Genomic DNA, 24,610 nt, shown 5'->3' on the forward strand with positions numbered 1-24,610 from the left:
TATCCAATGGCTGTCTTCTGCTCACGGGCATCCTTTTGTTGTGGCCGCTTGTTTCTTGGGTCGGGGGGATTCTGTTGAGTGTGTAGGATCTGTTGCTCAGCAGGGTGTCCAATGTCCAATTTGCAGCACGGACCTGGTTCTCAGCACTGACCTTGGGTCTTTTGGGTGCTACTGGGCCCTAGTGCACTCAGCACTCTGCCAGCTGAATGTCCCTTTGCAAATTGCACTGTTGCAGTCTCTGAACTTTTCAAGGAGCTATGATTCTGGGAGTATTTGGGTGGGGAAATGGAGGGATCTGCTGCCATTCTGCCTGAGATTACTTTGGGGGGGGGGGGAAGGGATGTCCACTGCCATTCTACCTGAGATCAGTGGAACGAAAGGAGGGTCTGTTGCCACTCTGCTCAAGATTGGTGGGAGGAAGGGGAGATGGGGCTACAATCTGTCTGCGTAGTGGAGGTGTGGGGGAGATAAAGGGGTCAGTAATATTGTGGAGGTGGGGCAATGTCTGTGGCGGCCAGAGGGAGACATTATCCGGTCCGGGAGCGAAGTGGCAGGGGAGCTGCATTCTATCTTTTTTTGCGCATGTGCATTTGCAGGCTCGGATTGGAATTCCAAGGTTTTGGGCGCATTAAGCCCTCCCCAAGGTTTGTGCAGTGCGATTCAGAATCGCTGATATTTTTGCAGGCAAAGTGCATATGGGGGCGCCTGAGAACAGGTCTAAAAGTCAGATCTGACACACCCCCAGTTTCAAGTCCACCCAGCACTTTGAATCAAAATAGTGCCTTTAGTGTCAGGGGGACTAGCAGGGTCAATACATGGGGGGGAGAAGGAGGAACTTCTTCACTCAAAGGGTGGTGAATCTCTGGAATTCTCTCCTCTTTGAAGTGGTGGAGGCTACCTCGCTGTATATATTTAAGTCACGGATAGATAGATTTCTGATAGACAAGGGAATTAAGGGTTATGGGGAGCCACAATCTTATTGAATGGCGGGGCAGGCTCGAAGGGCTAGATGGCCTACTCCTGCTCCTATTTCTTATGTTCTTATGTACACGGATAGGGCCTGGGTGGGATTGTGGTTGGTGCCCACTCAATGGGCCAAATGGCCACCTTCTGCACTACAGGGATTCTGTGATCATTACTGATGGCTTGAATAAAACACTTCTGGACTCTGAGAATAACTTTAATGATTTAATTCCTTTCTTTGTAAATAAGTGAGCTTTATTTTGCTTTTAGGTTGTTTTTGTTAGTGCATTCTTCTTGCACTTTGTCCTCTGTGTTTGCATTGTTATATTCGTGTTCTGACAATTGAAGAGGGTTTACGGTCCACTGATAATTCAAAGTTGCTTATTTCGCTAAAAGAATGAGACATTAAATATTTTAAATTCAAGATGTAAATAGGACAATAAGGTAGAACTAAAAAAAAGTTGTGTTGCTAAATAATTTGTAATAACCAATTTTAAGTGAATAGGTTTTTTTGGCATGGATAATGGAATCTTAGCCAGAACTTAATGTCTTGCCTGCCAACTGGAGAACCAGAGGGATCTCTGCAGTCCTTCCATTGCGGAAGGCCCAGTGGAAGTAATTCCCATCAGGCACTTAACTGGTCAACATCAAGTCTTCTGGAGGATTTAGACTCTCCGAAGTCAAAGTCCTGCACCCTGAGAGCTGCCAATCGATAAGAGGCCAGCAGCTCCCTATTGGTTGGGAGCGGTGGCAGCCTGCTGGTAATGTATCCACCAGAGGTCTTTGACCAGTGAGGGTCAAAGGCCACAGATGAGTCAGGATCGGATGGGGTTGCGGGGAGGGAAGGGCTCAGAAGGAAAGCACTCTCAACAGGCACACCCTCCTGATGCTGGGATGGGGCCCTTATGTGGGGAATTGGTGTCCATTTAAGGGCTTCAATTAATGCCTGGGCAAGAAGGTCATCCAGAAGCAGGGAGGAGAAAAAGTCCCTACACCCTGCTCAAACATATTCTCCTTATCTTCAAACCCAGCAGCTTGGGGGTGGAGGTGGGGGCATTAAATTCCACCCCTCTTACTATAAGCATCACAAAGGATATAGTTTTGAAACTTTGCAAAGACCACCTGCAGTTTTGGAATAGGGTGATCTGCCAGTTATGTTGAAAGTCACCATTACCTTGAATTCCTACACCATTAGCTTTTTTTCAGCTTGCTCAGGTGGCATCACTCACATTAGCTTGCTTCACTATGCTGCTTCTCATATTAGATGACTGATGCTCACCTTCCAGGGCTAATGGCTTTATCATTTGACAAATGGAAGACATTTGAATCCCTGACCTTGTCACAAATAAAATAAGCATTCACCTATCTGCCAATTCCTCTTAGGGAGCTGGGGCAGCAGAACTCTGGGAAGGATGACCCTTTACTGCAAAAACACTGATTTTCTTTTATCACGCTTGTCTTAGAATCACTTTTGGGGTACAGCTTTGAGATTCTCCTTGTATTGTCCTCTGCTATGCAGTTTCTTCCACTGCAAACATGCACTGCTATAATGATTTGCCTGCTCCATTAAGACACAAAAATAGCTCTTTAAAACTGCTAATATATGAATATCCTATTTGAGTCCATATACTCTCAATATGTTCTGGGAGCTCAGTGCAATCATTTTAATGAGGATACCTTGCACACACTCGAAGTCAGTTCTGTGGGCTTCTGACAATAGATGTGTTTGCATCTTGTGGACATGTTATTGCTGAATTCCTGTTACAAAACTAGCTGTACGGTTTTAAAATTACCCACATAATTTGAAGCAATGACCAGAACGTCAATCAGGGAAAGCAATTGACTTTCAATCCACCACACCTAATGTTTCCTTATTCATTTGGAAAAATTAGGTTTTTCTGCCTTATGTAATACAAAAGTACATACAATGGCCTGATTTTATGATACGATGACAGTGAAACTGTCAGCATTCACCACCATTACAATTGTGAAAATGATGGCAAATTTCTGCATATGTGCAGTTAAGTGTGGAAATCCAGGGGTTGCTATCAGGGATTTCCTACTCCTGCACAGGGTGCACTGTTGAAATACCCACAGATGGAAACCTTTGGAAATCACCTGAATTGAAGAGAACTTCCCCCATTGTGCTGTTAGTTTCACTATAAGATCCTTTTGGGAAAAAAAATTGCACCATGTTGAATGAAATGTAATTACGTTTTTATTGATTTTTAATCATGCAAAGGCCATTATTACTGCTGAATGACATCTCTGGCTTCAAAAAGCTAACTTTTTCTATTTGAGGAATGTTCAATTTCTCCATTGTGATTTAATTAAAGAGGATTTAATAAGAACATAAGAACTGGGAGCAGGAGTAGGCCATCTGGCCCCTTGAGCCTGCTTGCCATTGAGTAAGATCGTGGCTGATCTTACGGTGGGTAAGCACCACTTACCCACCCACTCACCATAACCCTTAATTCCTTCACTATTCAAACATTTATCTATCATTACCTTAAAAACATTCAATGAGGTAGCCTCAGCTGTTTCACTGGGCAGGGAATTCCACAGATTCACAACCTCTGTGTAAAGAAGTTCCTCACCAACTTAGGGAATCTGCTTTCCCTTATTTTGAGGCCATGCCCCCTAGTTCTAGTTTTACCTGCCAATGGAAACAACTTCCCTGCTTCTATCTTATCTATTCCCTTCATAATCTTATATGTTTCTAGAAGATATCCCCTCATTCTTCTGAATTCCAATGAGTATAGCCCCAGTCTACTCAGTCTCTCGTAAGCCAACCCTCTCAACTCTGGAATCAACCTAGTGAATCTCTTCTGCACCCCCTCCAGTGCCAGTATATCCTTTCTCAAGTAAGGAGACCAAAACTGTACACAGTACTCCAGGTGTGGCCTCACCAGCACCTTATACAGCTGCAACATAACCTCGCTGTTTTTAAACTCCATCCCTCTAGCAATGAAGGACAAAATTACATTTGTCTTCTTAATTACCTGCTGCACCTACAAACCAACTCCTTGTTCTTGCATAAGGACACCCACGTTGCTCTGCACAGCTGCACGCTGCAATTTTTTACCATTTAAATAATAGTCCATTTTGCTGTTATTCCTACCAAAATGGATGACCTCACATTTATCAACATTGTACTCCATCTGCCAGGCCCTCGCGCACTCACTTCGACTATCTATATCCCTTTGCAGACTTTCAACATCCTGTGCACACTTTGTTCTGCCACTCATCTTAGTGTGTCAAAATTTGTAGATGACACTACACTTGGTCCCCAACTCCAAATCATTGATGTAAATCATAAACAATTGTCCCAACACAGATCCCTGAGAGACACCACTAGCCACTGATTGTCAACCAGAAAAACACCCATTTACCCCCCCCCCCACTCTTTGTTTTCTGTTAGTTAACCAATCCTCTATCCATGCTAATACATAACCCATAACACCGTGCACCTTTATCTTATGCAGCAGTCTTTGGTGCGGCACTTTGTCAAATAAGAACATAAGAACATAAGAAATAGGAGCAGGAGTAGGCCATCTAGCCCTTCGAGCCTGCCCCGCCATTCAATAAGATCATGGCTGATCTGTTGTGGCTCAGTTCCACTTTCCCGCCCTCTCCCCATAACCCTTAATCCCCTCTCTTATCAAGAACCCATCAACCCGCTTCTTAAAAATATTTAGCGAGGCAGCCTCCACCACTTCAACGGGCAGAGAATTCCAGAGATTCACCACCCTTTGAGTGAAGAAGTTCCTCCTCAACTCCGTTCTAAACCGCCTCCCCTTTATCTTGAGGCTGTGCCCCCTAGTCCTACTGTCTTTTTTGAGCGGGAAGAGTCTCTCCACCTCTATCCTATCCATCCCATTCATCATCTTATACGTCTCAATGAGATCTCCCCTCATTCTTCTAAACTCTAACGAGTACAAGCCTAGTTTATTCAGCCTCTCCTCATAGCTCAATCCCCTCAACTCCGGTATCAGCCTAGTAAACCTCCTCTGCACTCCCTCCAAGGCCAAAATATCCTTGCGCAGGTGCGGCGCCCAAAACTGCACACAGTACTCCAGCTGCGGCCTCACCAATGCCCTATACAGCTGCAGCAAGACCTCCCTACTTTTATATTCAATCCCCCTCGCTATGAAGGCCAGCATCCCATTCGCCTTCCTGACCACCTGCTGCACCTGCAAGCTGGGTTTTTGCGACTCATGCACAAGGACCCCGAGGTCCCTCTGCACCTTCGCCTGCTGCAGTTTTTCGCCACGTAAGTAATAGTCCTTCCTACCATTCTTCCTACCAAATGCCTTCTGGAAATCCAAATACACCACATCCACAGGTTCCTCATTGTCTGCTGCACATGTAATGTTCTCAAAGAATTCCACCAAATTAGTTAAACATGACCTTTCCTTCATGAACCCCTGCTATGTCTTATCAATGGGACAATTTATATCCAGCCAGTGGGACAATTTGTATCCAGTTTTCACAGTAACTTCATTGCAGTGTTAATGTAAGCCTACTTGTGATGAATAAATAAACTTTTTTTTAAAAGTTCCATAGATTCATGAGATAGTTGATTTGATATTTTAGCTTTTCAATTAGTCCCATGGGCCTGATTTTACCATTTTCATTCTAAGTGCTAAATCTGGGCACAATTCAGATCCAACTTGGAAATTTGCTTTCAGGTGCCCCCATATGCACTCAGCCTGAAAAAAAATTGCAGGTCTGAATGACACTGTGTGCGGGGCTTAGTGTGCCGGAAATGATCGGAGCTCTGAACTGCGCGCACACAGTTGGAAAACAATTTGAAAAAGCGTGCCTGTGTCAGATCACTCCCGGGCTGCAGAAAGCGGAGAAAGCAGCCCAGGAGCGAAAAGCATGAGCGATGGCTCCCACAGACATTACTGTCCTCTTAGCCAACCAACCCCCCACTACCCAGCCTGATCATGACCCCCTGCCCCCATCCTCCCCACTGATTTGCCTGCAGAGTGGCAGCAGACCCCCTGTCCCCTCCCATTCCAGCAGAGAATGAACTGGCCTCACTTCCCCCCTCTCCGAGAATGATGTGGCCTCGCTCCCCACTTCCCCCTTCTTCTACCCAGAGGTACATCTGATCTGCCTCCCTATCTCCCCAACCAGACAACGATCTGTCCCCCCTGCCCTCAACCAGACAACAATCACACCCCCTGTTCCCCAACCAGACAATGATCAGCCCTCCCTCCTCATGAAGAATAATCAATGCTCTTTGCTTCCTGTTTTTTTCCTCCAGAATAAATGTTTTCGCTATTGGCCGGATTTAGACGCATCAAAACAATATGGTGCAATTCGTGTGCGAAATCTGGAAGAGCGCATGGCACAGGATTACATTGTACGAGAACTACAGGTCGTACAAACAGCCCGGGTAATTATACTTTCGATCAGAAATGTTCCATCAGCAGCATACTAGCTTGTTTTATTTTTATCCCCAGAGAGAATACAGAATGATAGGTATCGTGGAAAGAGTTCTAGGTGCTGTAGCTAAGATTATGTAATTAGTGGAAACCTGGTGCTTCAACCTACACAATCAGATTTTTGTTGGGAGGGAGAACATATACAGGTGGAAAATAGCGTTTCAAAATAAACAAAAGAAAATAAATGGGTTAACAAGAAGGGATTAAAGATCATTATTTGACCAAGAAGACATATATGATTTTCATTGCAATTATAAAAAAGATTGTACAATAGTTACCTAGATTTAATGTTGCTGGATTAAAAGGAAAGCATTTTCTAATTGATCACAAAGTAAAATCTATGGAATTGGGGAAAACCAAAGCAAAAAAAAACTAGCCTCCATTTAAGAATACTCTCCTGCTGTACTATTTGATAATCCCCCAATCATCAATATTTGTTTAATAATTATTCAATCCTGATCAGATTTATTGAGCATTTTGTTTCGGGAAAATTGAATTAACATGCAGCCTCTTCCATGTCTCGTTGCTAATGGTACAGGATTACTTGTCTGGAATGTGTAACAATTGCTGCAGCCCCTGTTGCCATTCTTCAGGGAATTGAAAATGTGCTGACGAGCATTGTATTGTTTTATTCCACACAGAATGAACCACCTAGGCACATATGGCACTATCAGTATCTCAGCTGGCCAGACCATGGGGTGCCCAATGAACCAGGAGGAGTACTGAGTTTCCTGGACCAAGTAAACAGAGCACAGCAAAGCATTCCAGATACTGGCCCTATTGTAGTGCACTGCAGGTACTTGGATAAGTTGCAGATCTGATATTGGGTCACTGTAAACTGGCCACCATATGCTGCGTCTCCTCAAAACATATCCTTGTAAGATTTTCAAGGTTAATAGAGCATTCCGTAACTGGTTTGAAAACTGGACTGTTGTTCCATTGATCTATCATTGTTGAGAGTGAACTGGTCATCTTATATGCCCCTGTCTTACACTTTTAATCATGGCCGGATCCTGTCGCCAGCTTCTTATATTTATGGTGATACTAAAATTACATTTTAATCATAGAATCCCTACACTGGAGAAGAAGCCATTTGGCCCATCGAGTGTGCACTGACTCTTACAAAGTCGAATATCTTTGCAGGCCTTCTCTCCTGCCCTATCCCTGTAAACCCACACATTTACATGGCTAATCCATCTAACCTGCACATCTTTGGACACTAAGGGGCAATTTAGCATGGCCATTCCACCTAACCTGCATAGTTTTAGAGCGTGGGAGGAAACTGGAGGAGTGGATGGAGTGGCTAACAGTATTGTTTGTGGTAGTTTTATAAAACATTTCCACATAGGGAGTGGTTCAGGTCTGGAATGTACTGCCTGGAACTGATGGAGGCAGGATCAGTCGAGGTATTCAAGAGAGCATTCAATGATTATTTGAATAGAAACAATGTGCAGAGATTGGGGAAAAGACAGGGGAATAGCACTAAGTCAAAATGCTCATCTGAAAAGCCAGCACAGATACAATGGAATGGCCACCTCATGCAGTGTAACAATCCTGTGACTCTGATTTTGTCTTGCTCCTACTGTTCCATATGGAATTGCCAGAGGATGCTTAAAAAAACACCACATTAATGATATCAGAGCAGCCCAACAGATAAAAATACTCAATTTGACGTTCTCCATTAAAAGAATATCAAGCAAATTCTTGCACGCTCAATAAGGGTGAAAATCCTCGGCTTCTCCAGCACACTTCTGCTGCAGCTGTGCTAGGACTGCAGCATAAGAGAAGAAATCCAGGAATCTGAGATCCAGTTGCACTAGGTTCTACCCTTGCCGTCTCTGATCTTTCCATCATCTGCCAAACAAGACCATTGATGCACATGCCTAGAGCTTCTCAGCTTTTGGAATTCCTCTATCCCAGGGGGCCAAACTCAAAAACCAAAATTCCCAATAGGAAAATGTGTACTGACCTGCTATTTGACGAACGTGAGCCTACTTAGAGGCATAGGCCTCCCCTTCCAAAGAAAAATTTTTTTTGTAAAAGTTTGCTTTATGAAGGAGTATGAAAGAGGCATATAAGTTTTATTTTCCATGGGACGGAACCCAACCCCAGCCTCCCCCTTGCAGTTTACCAGCCGCTGGAACAAGGCTGGTACAAAGGTAGGCTCGCAAGTCCTGTCAGTGGCATTCATGCTTGGTTTCCTTTCCCTGACCCTGGTGGATTAAACAGCCAGCAGAACCCTGACATACCTAACACAATCACTGGCCAGCAGATTTTCTCGATCCTTTGGCTTTTCTACAAAATGTCTAGACTAAATTTTTCCTATTAAAAACCTGCTACTCGTTTTTTAGTTTAACATCTGTCTAAACCTCATTAGTTCAAGTATGTGAGGACTGACAAACTGTGTTGTTGCCGGGCAGATCCTAACAGAGCTGTGAGCTCCTCTACTGATCAAATAGATTTTGCAACCATTACAGTGGCCATACTTGAGACAGGACCCACAGTGGATGGAATCCAGTTGGACCCTTGGTCTCCCTTCCCTTTGGACATTACTGTTCAGAAATATTCTCTTTTGACCCTTGAATTTTGTGGGCTTAACAATTTATCATCAATCTCTGTCAGTCTGTGCTGTCCACACTCATATTGTGATTTTCAGAACTCAAATCAAAACTGCCAGACTATTAATCTCCATTTAATTTGCCTTCCCACTAATACAATTTTTCCTTCTTCAGTGCAGGGATTGGAAGAACGGGAACGATAATTGTTATAGATATGTTGGTAGCTGACATTAACAGGCAAGGTAAGAAACAATAAAACCAGATAAGAGCTATTCAGAAATAGAATATTGATAATTTACACACCAGTTAAGATTTTTGATTGTCTATTATGCATGATGGCAAATGCACAATTCTGCCACATTGTTTCGTATGTTGTCTGAGTGCATTTCCTCCGTTATAATTTTACTCCGTTAATCTTATCATTCTGTTCTGGAGACCCAAGTTAGGATTTCAGCTACATCTGTCTAACATAAAGGGGGCAACAGTAACGCTCCCGATGTTGTTGGGTCACTTAACTCCTTGTCTGTGCTGATTGTCTGGCCACTGCCACCTTGGCAGGGATCCTTAGACTGATGCCTGAAACATCTACCAGGATTCTTTGAAATACATGTGATCTCAGTTGCAAATTTTTGGATGTAAGTTGACCTAGCGTGCACCACAGACGTTCCATGCATTTATACCAGCACTGAACAGCTGAAATTTGTTAAATGGACCAAAATAGGTCACTCAAACGATGGCCAGAGAACATTGTCACCTATTTAATGGAGGACTTCGCTACTCACCACGTAAGTGGAGTACTCCTAGTCTCAGCAAAGTTCTCTGCGCAACTTTTGGCCCCATAGTCTGACCCCACCTGTCCTAGAGCTGGACTGTCAAATCTGGTTTGTCAAATGCTGATCAGCAAATCAAATTAAATGAGGTCCAGGTCTCAAAATGGCTCATGCCTCATTTAGCAACAGCAGCTATATTGCAACAGCATTCCATTCATCAACCCAGGTCATACAAAGTGTTAAAAAAAAACTCCTTTTAATCCTTATTAGTTATATCTGTAACTACTGTTTTTTTTCCCCTTTTCTGGTGTCTATCGAATTTCAATCTTGACATGAGTATTGTACACTATTCAGTCACAGCAAGCATCAGAGAAATCCTTTGTGAAATTTTCTTTTTCCTGAATTGGGCTTTTATTGAGCATCCTTGTCATTGACTGAGATAGACATACCTTACATACATCTGCAATTTATCTTATCTGTTTGGCTCAGCTATCCATTAATCAAATGGAGAAGCAGTGCCTTTTCGTTTAAAGTTGCAGATGAGGTGGTAGGAGAAGAGGAACTAAGCAGGAACTATTTCACTTCATCTGTTCATATAAATTCCAAGAATTTAATTCTTGTCCTTTGTCCACTTCCTTTGACTGTACTCACCCTCCAACCGTGTTGTGTTACCGTCTAACCTGTTTCTGGCACTGTCACAGTGCAAGTGTTAGTGAGTACAGGCAGGGTTGACTGGGCTGAATTATGCAGTGCAGTGTAAGGGAGCCCCCACTCCCAGCCAATCAGACTGGCGGCTCTCTGTACCGGCATTATTAGCAGGAGCAGTGGCTACTGCTAGTACTGTACTTTGATGGCGAGTAGCAGGCTCTGATGGATCAGAATTTTAAGTGCTTCGGGGGTAGGGTTTGAGAGGCCATTGAAGTTGCGCATCCAGAGTGGAGAGGGAGGGATGGGTGGTGCAGTACACCCAAGGAGGGACAATCCTGCCCTCAGAGGGCCAGGTTGGCCATCTAGCGTGGACCTCCCCTGCCACCGGTTAAATGCTGGTGGTGATGGTTGCTTAAAAATTGGCCCGCCGTGGGCCGGTGCCCCTGGAATAATTGTAATGTGGACAGAGGTAGGTGGTTAGGCGGGGTCAAGCTGCTCACTGGATTTAATGTGCTCCCCACTTCCATCCACCTCCTAAACCCATTAGCTGAGGAATGTTAAATCAAACCCATTTTGTTTCATTCTTCTGGAGCTCCTGTGCTACTCGCCTGTCTGTGACAGTCCACTGTGAATGGAAGTGTGTTATATCTGAATATGTGGGGGATTTAAAACTACCTGATCAACTACGTTGCTCCCAACCAGACTCTTGAACTCGAGCATGATTTTATTTTTATTCCAGTGTTTAATTATTGATGTTCTACATCCTTTCTCCATCTGTCTTACCTTTCATCTTCTCTTCTGTTCTTTATGCATTACCTTGTGTCTGTCTTCCTATTATTTATTTTTATTCTTTGTTTGCACTTTTTAATGTCAATAATTGCAGTCTGTCTCAAGTTCATGCAGCATCTTGCAGTTCAGTGCAACCGAGAAAGCAAATAGTGGACTGAGAAAGAGAGGAATTGCAAAGGAACATGCAATGAAAATTAGATTTAAGGAAGTTGGGATCATACAGAAGGAAGGCATTCAGGCCATCACACTATGCATGAAAATTAGAAAATAAATACATCCTGTGTCCCCTGAAATTCTTTTATCTAGTGACCAGAAAGCTACAAATTAGGAGAAACAGCAATGGGGAGAAGTGACTTGAGGAATGTGTGTGTGTGTTTTCTTTTTGTTGTTGGGGTGCTACTCAAGCTTGAAGTAATAAAAAGGCAAACATAGAGAAGCACAGTGTTGAATTAAGGGAGTGAGAACTTAAGACAGTTTTATATTTGACACACTTTCAGTTTGGGTTCTGGAAAACAAGGCCCATGCATCACCTCTATTCAGTTACATGACTGAAACCATTTTTTCTTGCCCCCATAGCAGAATCATAAATTGTATGTTTCACCAAGATAAAAATATGTAATTGTCCCACTATCCAAGCTACAATGCTACCAAATGTAGAAGCACCTTCTGTACTGCCACATCATCATCTACTTTGAAGCTCAGGACAAGAAACTGTCGATAAGGCACCAACTGAATTAACCATTGGGGCAATGGATATTTAAGATGGAAATGTGACTACTTTTCAGTGATGTCTTTTTTCCTCACTCAAGTTATAGTAGTATGTTGGTGGAACCCCCTTGGAAATTCCAGACGCTAATTTCAAAATCGGGTGTACAATTTTAGGTATTCAGTCCTATGATTGTTGTGTTCTGGTTCAGAAATGTGTCTTGTAAGCCTTTGTTACACTCTATTTTAAAATAATGATATGGAAGCTTTTTGTTTTCCCTTTGATAGGCTTGGACTGTGATATAGACATCCCTAAAACGATTCAAATGGTACGAAAGCAAAGATCAGGAATGGTACAGACAGAGGCTCAGTATAAATTCATATACATGGCTGTACAGCAGTATATTGAGACAGTTCAGAAAAGGCTACTGGAGGAACAGGTAATTATGTCACTTATCATTCATTTTGAGAAAATTTCAAAGCTTTCAGTAGAAATGACAATCTTTTCTCATTGGTTAGCACAACTTTTGTACTCCATGTCATAAAATAATAGGAAGCTTTTTTGCTTAAAGAAATGCTGACCACAAGACTGGTGTTCCAAAATATTTAAACTTCAAAGTTTACCAGAACTTAAAGCATTCCAAATGTGCAAATCTTAATTAAAGCAAGAATGGATTGGCCAAAGTTTCTCATCCTATTGTATTTGTTTCATTAAATTAGATTTACATTAATAATTTGAATATTGTTGACCATGGGGATGAATTTTCCCATTCCGCCCGCCACAGGAATCATAGCAGATGAGGGGCGGAACATGGAAAGGTCTGTTGACCTCAGGCAGGATTTTCTGTATTCAGAGCGAGTGGGGCTGAAACACCACGCCTATGCTGTTGAAGCTTCGACAACCAGTTCTCTTGCTAGCCAATCAGTCGTATAAGCTGTTGTCCCCTTTGAAATTTGTCTTGTTAAGTGCAGGACAAAAAGCTTCAATAGCATGTCTGCTTTTTCTCGGCAACGCTCAGGTTCTGCCTAGCCAAACAGCTAGTTATCAACTTGGTTTTCTTTCAAAACAGAGCATCTTACTTGGATCTTTGAATATTTCAGCACTTTCTGTGCTACTCAGCCATAGTAAATTAAGCAGTCAGAAGTGACAACCAATGCATCGCTCTGATCTGTGCTGTTCTCACTCTATGCCTGTACTGTTTTATCTGTTAGCTGCCCTTTGGCAAGAATCAGATTTGAACACGCTTTGAAGCTTAACTTGAATATGCTGCATTTTTCATAAATTGTGCAATTTCTGCCCTGTCGCAGAGTAACCTTCCACTAGCTACAATCATTGAATGTGCCAGTAAATACAAATATAAACTTCTCAGCATTTCACATTTCAAATAGACTAATAAAGTACATCTGTAGTTATGAAATCCTGAGGGAAAAACATTATTGAAAGGAGAAGGAATAAATGGCATACCTTGCAGCAACCAGTATAATGCTTGATGAGTAAATAGTTTGTGTCAGTACTTTTCATTCATTCATTGGATGTGGGCATTGCTAGCAAGGTCAACATTTATTGCCCACCTCTGTTTTCCCCATGAGATACAACTGAGTGGCTTGCTCAGCCGGTTCAGCGGCAATTTAGGAGTCAACCACATTCTTGTAAGTCTGGAGACACATGTACGCCAGATCGGGTAGACATGATGGATTTTCTTCCCTAAAGGACGTTAGTGAACCAGACAGATTTTTATGGCAATCTGGTAATTTCAATGGTGTGGAGATGCTGGCATTAGACTGGGGTGGGCACAGTAAGAAGTCTAACAACACCAGGTTAAAATCCAACAGGTTTATTTGGAACCACGAGGCTTCAGAACACTGCTTCTCATCAGGTGCTCCGAGTGCTTGTGATTCCAAATAAACCTGTTGAACTTTAACCTGGTGTTGTGAGATTTCTTACTGTGGTAGTTTCAAGATCACCATTGCTGCTGCTGCTAACTTTTCATTGAGGACTAATTATTTAGATTTAAGCTCCCAGTTGTCATGTCAACTTATTGATGTGGCAGGTGGGAGGTGGAATTGCATTGAGGGAAAGCTTGCCAGAATTAAATGCTACTCAGGGTAAAGAATGATCTTTAGAGCTGTTCTTCAAGTGCATTTTGATTTAGACTATTTCCTATCATTTTGTTTCAGTAGAAAACACAGAACTTAAAGGGGGGAGAGGGAAATGAATGAAATTGAGAGGTCTCCTGCCTTGTAAAAATGTAACAAAGTGCCAGAGAATTGTAGTGTATGACTGACCACCATGTGCCCACTGACAGTATAGCTAATGCTATATTCCCAAAAACCTCCTGCAGAGAAACCATTGCACTGATTTGTGTCAGGTTGTACAGAAAATAGGAGCAGGAGAAGTCCATTTGGGCCTGCTCTGCCATTTATTATGATCATAGTTGATCATCCAACTCAGTAACCTGTTTCCGCTTTCCCCCCTCCCCCTCCATATCCTTCAATTCCTTTAGCCTCAAGAGCTACATCCAACTCCTTCTTGAAAAGATACAATGTTTTGGCCTCAAATACTTTCTGCGATAGAGTATTCCATAGACTCTCAAACTCTCTATGTGAAGAACTTCCTCCTCCTCTCAGTCCTAAATGGTTCACCGCATATTGTGATCCCTAGTTCTGGATGTCCTTTAATATACAAAGCAGTGCTTCCTGATATATATAGGACCCCAATTTCCATTTTAGGACTCTTAAACTGTTTGGAGCAAGCGCTACACAGTTCCAGCTGACAGTCCAGCTAGAGAGTGCCCCATATGAGTTTACATTTATTTACATATGAATGCTCCTCCAAGTTCCACAACACACCAGATCTGCTCCTCCACAGAACTGACGCTGTCCCCGTACATCCATTTTCTGAGCCTGGAGGTCAACTAAGTTGCCCAATAATATGGTGGCCCAGAACTCTAGTACATTCATGTTGTGTCACAGCTGTTGGATGAAAGTTATTGAGTCTCAGTCCTCTTACTGGACTGGCTCTCCCACTAGCACTGTGAGGCAGCAAGATCACAAGCTCTGCTGCCTAGCTGTCCCAATTACACAGAGGACAAACCTAAAGCTCATGTTGTACTGAACGTGTGTTAGCCACACTATATTGGTGTAGAAATACACATATTGGTATAAATTGTCTTACAGCAGCCCAATATTCCATTCTTCTTTGCTGCTAAGCTGTTTGAAGATAACTACTGATGGTCTGTAGCTTAATAATGAAATTCCAGGCCCAATATTAGGCAGGTCTCGCATCTACTGAGAAGGCTGAGGGGCGATCTGATCAAAGTGTACAAGATTACGAGGGGCAAGGACAGAGACAATAAGGAGCAGTTGCTCCCCTTAGTTGAAGGGTCAGTCATGAGGGGACACAAGTTCAAGGTGAGGCGCAGGAGGTTTAGGGAAGATATGAGGAATACCATTTCACCCAGAGGGTTGTGACAGTCTGGAATGTGCTGCCTGAGAGGGTGGTAAAGGTGGGTTGCCTCACATCCTTTCAAAAGTGGATGAGCACTTGGCACACCATAACATTCAAGATTATGGGCCAAGTGCTGGTAAATGGGAAGTCAGGTATTTCACACATGTCGGTGCTGACATGACGGGCCTCTTCTGCACCCTATGATTCTATAATTCTATCCATTTGGCCAGAAGAAATGCTTCCAACATGCTGTGTGCACCCAGAAATTACAAAGCCCTGGACCAAAGACTGCCTGTGAGACCAAAAAAAACATACAGAAAGCAAGGGAGAGTATGCAGGGAATATGATGTAATGAGAGAATGTGAAAGGTAGATACGCATACACATTTGGAGAGGCAGACGCTGAGAGATATAAGGGACATGTATCGGATTCAGAAAGGAGTGACCAACTAAAGGAGAGAAATTTCAATATAATTTTAATCAACGGCATGTTTTACATGTTCATGTTCAGCTTCTCTCAGCACACCTGGTTACTGTAACAGCTGATTGCACAGTCAACATTGCACACAGCCTACCGGAACTGTTTAAAAATAGAGGTTAGATTAATTGTCAATGGTATCAGCAACTCTTAGAGTAAGCAGTCAGAAAGTGCCTTCGCTCTTCAGAAACCTGTGCTATTGTGAGACAGAAGAGGACAAGTTAGTTCTCTGTTCACCCGTGGCAATGTTTTGTGTTTGAACTTCACTGAAGCTGCAGTAAGGCTGCCAAATTGGAATCTGGTAAATTCTAGCCATGTGGGGAGCCAACCTGAAACAGATGTGAGGTGCCCTGCATATCCAAAGACCTTGAGGTAACATTGCCGGTCGTGTATTCCACATGGGCCACCCGTTTCAAGCCAAACTCTTGAACTAGACTATCCCCTGTCTCACGTTAAGCAACTTCCATGGGAGACTTGGTAGCATATAAACTGGTAACGTTCCCCGCCCCCTTCAAACCTCACGTCTTTGCATATAAAATTATTTTCCACTGATTGTTTCACATGCTATATTTATAGAGCCATCCCCAAGTAATTCCCAGACAGGCAAAGCAACCTACCAGTCAACAAGTAGAAAGCAGGAATGATGTTCAAATCAAAATAGGCAGTCACCATCAGATGGCAATAAAAAAGGAACTAGTGAAATTAAGTTGTTTCACTCTTATTAGAAACACGCCAATGAAATTTTGCTCCTGAATTTGAGCTGTTGCCCACCTGAGCTGCCATGCATTTTTCCTGGTCCAGGCTGCCCTGTTCAGGATCATCCTGAACATGTGCTTTGACTGTCAGACCACTTGCACATAGTCCCTACCCATTTACAGGTGTTCACTTCTATTGCCAGAAGGAAACCAGAAGAGGCAAAAGATTAAGAAAGCACCCAGGAATAAGAATATTTAAATAATCAAAGCTTTCAGGGAAAACTGAAAAAAAATTGTGGGGATTCATCCTTAAACCACAGCTAATTAGTTCATGAATACCATGTAATTTATAAATGCATACCTACGTTACTAATTTCCTTAAGTTTGTGATTTATTATTGTCACATGTATTAGTATACAGTGAAAACTGTTGTTTCTTACGCACTATACAGACAAAAGCATACCGTTCATAGAGAAGGAAACGAGGGTGCAGAACATAGTGTTACAGTTGTAGCTAGAGTGTAGAGAAAGATCAACTGAATGCAAGGTAATTCCATATGAAAGTCTGATAGCAGCAGGGAAGAAGCTGTTCTTCAGTTGGTTGGCATGTGACCTCAGACTTTTGTATCTTTTTCCTGACTGAACAAGATGGAAGAGAGAATGTCGGGGGTGTGCGGGGTCTTTAATTATGCTGGCTGGTTTTCCAAGGCAACGGGAAGTTTAGGCAGAAACAATGGATGGGAGGCTGGTTTGCGTGATGGATTAGGCAACATTCAGGATCTTTTGTAGTTTCTTGCTATCTTGGGTAGAGCAGGAGCCATACCAAGCTATGATACATCAGAAAGAAAGCTTTCTATGGTGCATTTGTAAAAGTTGGTGAGAGTTGTAGCTGACGTCAAATTTCCTGGAATTAAGTATTTGATTATTGTTTTTCTCAGAAAAACAAAACAAAGGAACGCGAATATTCAAATATTCACTATCTACGTACGGAGAAAGCTAAAACCAAAAGGCATGCCACCCCACCTCGAGTTTTTCCTACGTAAGTAACTCTGTTTTAAGACAGATTATAAAAAGACATTACAGGAACTTCAGCAAGTTTCGGCTAGTGTTATGATCCAACAGATGGTAAATGCTGTGCAAACTAAATCCTAAAGTGAAACTTGACAACGATCACAACTATGTTCCACTTGTAGTTTACTGCAAGACGATGTGTGTACTGAAGCCAGGAGCCACAAATTTCCAATAATACTTGTGGAGATTTTAAATATTAAATTGAAACATTTATTAACAAATGATTTTAAAAAAACATAAACGTACAAGATTACATTAACACAGTTAAAATTAGTCCCCCAAAAATATTCCTACTCTGTTAAGCTGACAAATAAGCCGCCTTTGAAGCAACAATCCTTATGAATATTTAGTCCATTGAAATTCCAGCAATTTACCACAAGGAACATTCCACTGTTGCTGTAGGGAAAAGATGTCACAATGCTTCTCTTCCAACTCCCAATCGGCTATGGAAAATGCCAAAAACTTTAAAATAAAACCCTCCTCTTTGGAGGAAATAAAGCAGACAGAAGCTAGAAACTGCTGTTTCCCAGTACCAGGGACACTCCAGAAAGTCTTCCATAGTCGCACCTCAACCCAGCTCCCAACTGCCCTTTGATTGTTTGCTTTGTCCTCTTTCATTTCTTCGCATTGTCCTTATCCTTCTTTGAAGTTTATGTTTCCCTGCCCTGGTTCAATCTACCAAAATGCATCACCTCGCATTTATCTAAATTAAACTCCATCTGCCATTTGTCAGCCCACTGGCCCAATTGATCAAGATCTTGTTGTGATCCAAGACAACCTTTTTCACTGTCTACGATGCTACCAATCTTGGTGTCATCTGCAAACTTACTAACCATGCCCCTATATTCTCATCCAAATCATTAATATGAATGACAAATAACAGTGGACCCACTGATTCCTTATGACCACTTCTTCTTGCTAAAAGAAAATTTAGTAACTTTTCCATATTTATTTATGACCTTTTCCGAGGTATAAACCCCTTTTTACTTCCCCTTGAAATTTAACAACTGAACACCAAAAAAACCTTCTTTATTTCCTAATACAAATTTCTGCTCGTGTCTTCTTTACCCCTCAAACAACCAACTTAGCATCATTCATCTCAAATGCCTGCCTTTCACACCTAGCCCCTTTGCTGTTCTGTACCTTACAGCCACCTACTGTTTAATTACATTAGCTACAGACACACTTTCACAGCCCCCACAAGCCTGCCTCACAGAATAACACAAATCCCCAAAAATATTAAAGTAATATTTTCTTCACACTAGGTTGTGCTTTTTTCAGCTCAATTTGCCTGAAGGTCATTGCAGCACAAAAAATTGCAAAATTTCGAGCGCAAGTTACATCCAGTGGACGTCAGGTTTCAGCGAGTTTACGCTAGTTTAAAAAACATTGTCAGAAACTGATCCATTGAACTGGCTATGCCCCAGATCACATTAATCATGATTGTGAGTTTCTGCTAATTTTTATGAAATCATTTATGGGGTGTGGGCATCACTGGCCAGAACAGCATTGATTGCCCACTCTAGTTACCCTCGAAGGTGGTGGTGAGCTGCCTTCTTGAACTGCTGCAATCCCTGAGGTGAAAGTATACCCACAGTGCTGTGAGGGAAGGAATTCCAGAATTTTGACCCAGCGACAGGGAAGGAACGGTCAATACATTTCTGAATCAAGTGAATTGGAGAGGAACTTCCATATGGTGGTGTTCCCAGGTATCTACTGTTCCTGTTCTTCTGGATGGTAGCAGTCATGGGTTTGGAAGGTGCTGCCTTTGGAGTCTTGGTGAGACCTTACAGTGTGCCAGTTTGCAAGTTTTTGAGGAGACTGTTTTGAGACATGTTTTAAAAGCTTTGAATGTATTGTTTTAATTTAATATGTGGACTGCTGGACATCAATAGCAAATAATTCTGTTTCTTTTTTTTAATTATATAAAATTGGGTTAAGCTCACTTGATAGACAAATCACCAATTAAAAATGCTTTTTTCCTGATGAACCTAATTTCAGGTGCATTAATCAAAATCCATTTAGATACCACTTAGATGAATCAAGGAATATTTTTAATGCATTTTTAATATAAAATAGATTCTAAACCCCTGTCCAATTGCATTGGTTTTCAGCTGATTTTATGTTTCTGACAATATAAAAGTGAGGAATATTTGACAGGGAAAAACAGCTGTCAAAACGAGTGCAATTTTGGACGCAGTTTGAATACAGATTGCCAACTGTATCCAAAGCAAAACGTCTTGCCCCTTAGACCTGGAAAGTAATGTATGATACCCTTATGTCCACTATTCAATAGAGGATTTAAACTTCTGATAAAGTGGCGGCAAATGAATTTATAACAAACCTTTGTGTAAGGAGCGGCATGGTGGCGCAGTCGTTAATATTGCTGCCTCACAGCACTAGTGACTGAGGTTCGGTTCTGGCCTAGGGTGACTGTGTGGAATTTGCATGTTCTCCCAGTGTCAGCATGGGTTTCCTCCCACAGTCCAAAGATGTGCAGGTTAGGTGGATTAGCTATGCTAAATTGTCCATTAGTATCCCCAGATACGTAGGTTAGATGGATTAATGGGGTTATGAGGATAGGACGTGGGATGGGCCTGGGTAAGATGCTGTGTCAGAGAGATTGGTGCAGACTCGATAGTCCAAATGGCCTCTTTGTGCACTGTAGGAATTCTATATCTCTTGGTGCAAGACCCAGGCCTTAGTTGTTTATTCTTTAGCAGGACTGCAAGATGACCAGAGTACTGCAGTGCCTTAAGACCAACACTACAGAAACTCTAAAGCAATAAAATGGAGTGTGGCATGTTGCTGGACTTCCAGAATGTTCTGCACAGCACTCCCCCACATTGAAGGAGGTGCAAGAATGGGCAGGCTGTGCAAGCAGCAACAACTCAAAGAGAGGCCCAATTGTGATATCACAAAGCCAGCCATCCTGTCATCTTCTCCCTGCTGAGGGAGAGAACAATTTCATAGAATCATAGAACCCTACAGTGCAGATAGAGGCCCTTCGGCTCATCAAGTCTACACCAACCACAATCCCACCCAGGCCCTACCCCCATATCCCTACATATTTTACCCAGAAATCCCTCTAACCTATGCATCACTTGACACTAAGGGGCAATTTAGCATGGCCAATCAACCAACCCCGCGCATCTTTGGACTGTGGGAGGAAACTGGAGCATCCGGAGGAAACCCACGCAGACACGAGGAGAATGTGCACAGTCCACACAGACAGTAACCTGAGCCGGGAACCGAACCCAGGACCCTGGAGCTGTGAAGCAACAGTGCTAACTACTGTGCTGCCCATTTATCATCCTCTCCTGATGCAAATGGCTTCTACAATCTTCCAGTGCATCAGTAGGTGGCATTCACAAAAATATTGGATATGTCACCTTCTCCAGCCTGGAAAAATCCAGTTCAGCACCACTTTAACTTTTGTAACCACAGGTAGCACTATCCTCATTCTGGTATGAGGCTTCGTGTTGTGTTGAAGGAAGTGTTGCACCTCTGTAACCACCTCCTTGTTGAGCTTGAGTCACTTAAGACACTGCTGTTCGTTTAGGTGGAGGTAAGAGAAGTTCTCTTAAACGCCTTGAAGGATAGGGCCTCTGCAGAGTGTCCCCTCTTGGCAGCTGCTGGTCATGTTGCAGGTCCAGTGACACCGCAGCCACAGCTCTCATGTCGCATGCAGTGTTGAGTCACCACATGACCACAAAACCTCCAAAAGCAAGCCACAGCACCTACACTGCAGAAGTAAATCAAAAGCATATCAGATGCCTGGCTCTTTTAATGATGCTTGTCGGTGTCCCTCATGTTGCTGATGGCAAGTTAGCGGACAGTTAAGGCCACAATCAGATAGGCTGTGATCTTATTAAATGGCAGAGCAGGCTCAGTGGACCAAATGGCTACTCCTGCTCCCATTTTTTTATGATCTTATATGAATTATCCATCTAATCAGCTGGGATAGCTTATTCCAATCGGACTTCTCTGTAAGCTGATGCTGCAGTCCCAGCTTGTCTGCTCTAGCACCTTGTCCAGTGTAGGGGTACCATGTGAAATATGCTGGAAGCCCAACAACACACGCCACTCCATTTTATTGTTCAGAGTTTCCACAGTACTGGCCTTAGTGGCACTTCAGAACTCAAAAGCCCTGGTCAAAATGCCATCTGTCAGCCCTGCTAAGGAATAGAAACCAAGGTGGTGATTCTAAGTGCCGAATTCATGTAAAAACTGGAATAACTCCCCCTTTTCTTTTAAGCGGGATTTTCAAAATGAATCTGTGCATTACAGAATGCCTCAGAGCTGAAAATCCAGAGGCATGACCTGTTACCAATAGAGAGTCATGATGTGGGTATGCCGGCGTTGGACTGGCGTAAACACAGTAAAAAGTCTGACAACACCAGGTTTTAGTCCAACCTATTTATTTGATAATATTCTCACAAGCTTTCGAGGGGTTACCCTCTTCGTCAGGTGAATGGAGAGTTCTGGCCTCAGACAGAGCATATAAAGCACAGACAGTTTAGAGATTACTGATTAATCAGTAATCTCTAAACTGTCTGTGCTTTATATGCTCTGTCTGAGGCCAGAACTCTCCATTCACCTGACGAAGAGGGTAACCCCTCGAAAGCTTGTGAGAATATTATCAAATAAATAGGTTGGACTAAAACCTGGTGTTGTCAGACTTTTTACCAATAGAGAGGCCAGCAGTATAGTGCTGAGTGTGCCACTGCACATGGACCAATCTGTCATTGCTGAGATCAGCGCATGCAGAGTAGCCCCACACTGCTGGTCTCCCCATCACTGGCCAACTCAGTCCCTGGCCAGCACAGCAACCCTGCATCACTGGCTTACTGACTCCCTCACTCCCCAATCGCTGGCTTCCCAGACCTCTCCCGGCCAGCCCCGATGTCCCTGCCGTCCACCAGCCCCGATCTTCCCGACCCCCTCCACCACCTGGCAGTCTTGACCACCCACCCCCACCCAGATGGCCAGCCCCTGACCACCCACTTCCCTCTCTCTGGCCACGACCCACCAGCCTAAGGGTAGAGTGGGATCAGGACCCCCACCCTCAGCGATTGCCCCCTCAATAGGCCCCACTCACTTGCCACTGCCTGATGCCCTGTGGGCAGTGCTAATGTGTCCCTTGGGCAGTGCCAGACAGCAGGTTGGTGCTGCCAGGCTGGCAATGCCCAGAGACATCCTCCCCCCCCCCCCCCACCCCCTTAACTCCCAACCTCTTAGAGGGAGGCCTCGATGGCCTCCCTTCACTCCAGTGGGGTCAACCGCCAGTTCCTTGTTAATTGTAAATCCAACTGGAATGAACCACTCCTAGTGGGGTAGGGGGACACTAGCACACCCAGAGACTTCAGTCCCGGGCTTGTTAATAAGATTTAAATGTGTGTTTTTAACATTTAAACCAGTTCTGATTCCCAGTGGAGCTGCCAACTCCAGAAATCCTGACCCCAGAGAGGCATTGAGGCAGTGATGCCCAATGGGGAGCCCGCCAAACAGCTTCCACAGATGTCTCCAATCCGGGATTGGGCGTATTGCCCCCTAAAACTTGGAATTACATTGAGTGATATTATTGTACAAAAGTTTGTGCAAAGTCATCTGTCTGTCACTTTATCCAAAGTGATATGTTAAATTCTCTATTAAATAAATAATGGTGCCAATAACTGCTTGCCCCAAGTCAACGAGGGGAGTTACAGGAACAGTTAAGGGCCACCTCTGCCATTGCTCTACCAGTGTGTAATGGTTTCTTTGAGTCAGTTTAAAGCTAGTTTATGAATAATTCTGAGTATTGGGTCCACACCCACAAGGGAATATGCTGTAACTGTCAAGTATAGGCAGAGGGAACAAATGACTTACAAATTCTCAGTCCACTTAATGTTGGGTAACTTATCAATGTATTTATGCAATAATGCAAAACTACAAATCACCATTATTTTTATCCAATCCTAAAGGTTGAAACAAGAGCCGTCCTGTCTTTATGAAAATTTAAACATCAAAAGTCCCAAATCATCAGGAAGTTGCAACACAAAGAGATAAAAGTACCGAGGGTAGAGTGGCTGTATGTATAATAAACACATTAACAATACAAATGATTTTAAAAAGTTTTGCTACTTATAATATGCAAGCTTCTAATTTTTCATGTGCCACATTGTTGTAAAATACTCCTTGTTTACTTGCATTCAGGTTTTGAATGCTCTCTTCTGATCAGAGCATTCGTCTTCTCTTTTTATCCCTGACATATCTGTTCTTCACCTCATCTTGTGATTCTTCAATTTTAGTGTTTTTCTTAGACTATAAGACATAGGAGCAGAATTAGGCCACTCGGCCCATTGAGTCTGCTCCATCATTCAGTCCTGGTTGATATTTTTCTCATCCCTGTTCTCCTGCCTTTTCCCCATCACCCCTGACCCCCATATTACTCAAGAACCTTCCTTAAAGTATGTCTTAAAGACACTAAATGACCTGGCTACCATAGCCTTCTGCGGCAGAGTTCCACAGATTCACCATTCTCTGGCTAAAGAAATTCCTCCTCATCTCTGTATTAAAGGATCGTCCCTTTACCCTGAGGTTGTGACCTCTGGTTCTAGTTTTTCCTACTGGTGGAAATATCCTCCCTACATCCACTCTATCCAGGCCTCGCAGTATCCTGCAAGTTTCAATGAGATCCCCCTCATCCTTTTAAACTCCAATGAATACAGACCCAGAGTCTTCAACCATTCCTAATATGACAAGCTCTTCATTCCAGGGATCATTCCTGTAAACTTCCTGTAGACCCTTTCCAAGGCCAGCACATCCATCCTTAGATATGAGGCCCAAAACTGCTCACAATACTCCAAATGGGGTCTGACCAGAGCTTTATACAGCCTCACCATTCCCTTTCCTTTTTCATTACAACACAGCCAATTAGATCTCCCTGTCTTTACTCCAATACTTTCCTGCTAAGCTCCAATGTTGTCCGTACTCTGTTTCCCTATGAGCTCCTTGCACATGCCTTAAGCTATGCCCCTTTCCTCATTCCT

At 43.0% G+C, this 24,610-nt stretch overlaps 1 protein-coding gene across 1 annotated transcript in view; it reads left to right on the forward strand.

Moving 5' to 3' along the window:
• Nucleotides 1–24,610, forward strand: part of ptpn11b (protein tyrosine phosphatase non-receptor type 11b) — a 149,219-nt gene that overhangs the window by 121,829 nt on the left and 2,780 nt on the right. Inside the window, exons 10-15 of the mRNA XM_080215420.1 lie at nucleotides 6,239–6,370; nucleotides 7,061–7,215; nucleotides 9,152–9,219; nucleotides 12,178–12,329; nucleotides 17,447–17,547; nucleotides 23,543–23,649. Of these exons, the coding sequence (XP_080071546.1) occupies nucleotides 6,239–6,370; nucleotides 7,061–7,215; nucleotides 9,152–9,219; nucleotides 12,178–12,329; nucleotides 17,447–17,547; nucleotides 23,543–23,627 (693 nt within the window). The 3' untranslated portion in view covers nucleotides 23,628–23,649. The remainder of the gene's footprint in view (nucleotides 1–6,238; nucleotides 6,371–7,060; nucleotides 7,216–9,151; nucleotides 9,220–12,177; nucleotides 12,330–17,446; nucleotides 17,548–23,542; nucleotides 23,650–24,610) is intronic.

The sequence above is a fragment of the Carcharhinus amblyrhynchos genome, chromosome 30 (assembly GCF_965287045.1).
Source record: "Carcharhinus amblyrhynchos chromosome 30, sCarAmb.v2.hapA, whole genome shotgun sequence".
NCBI lineage: Eukaryota > Metazoa > Chordata > Chondrichthyes > Carcharhiniformes > Carcharhinidae > Carcharhinus > Carcharhinus amblyrhynchos.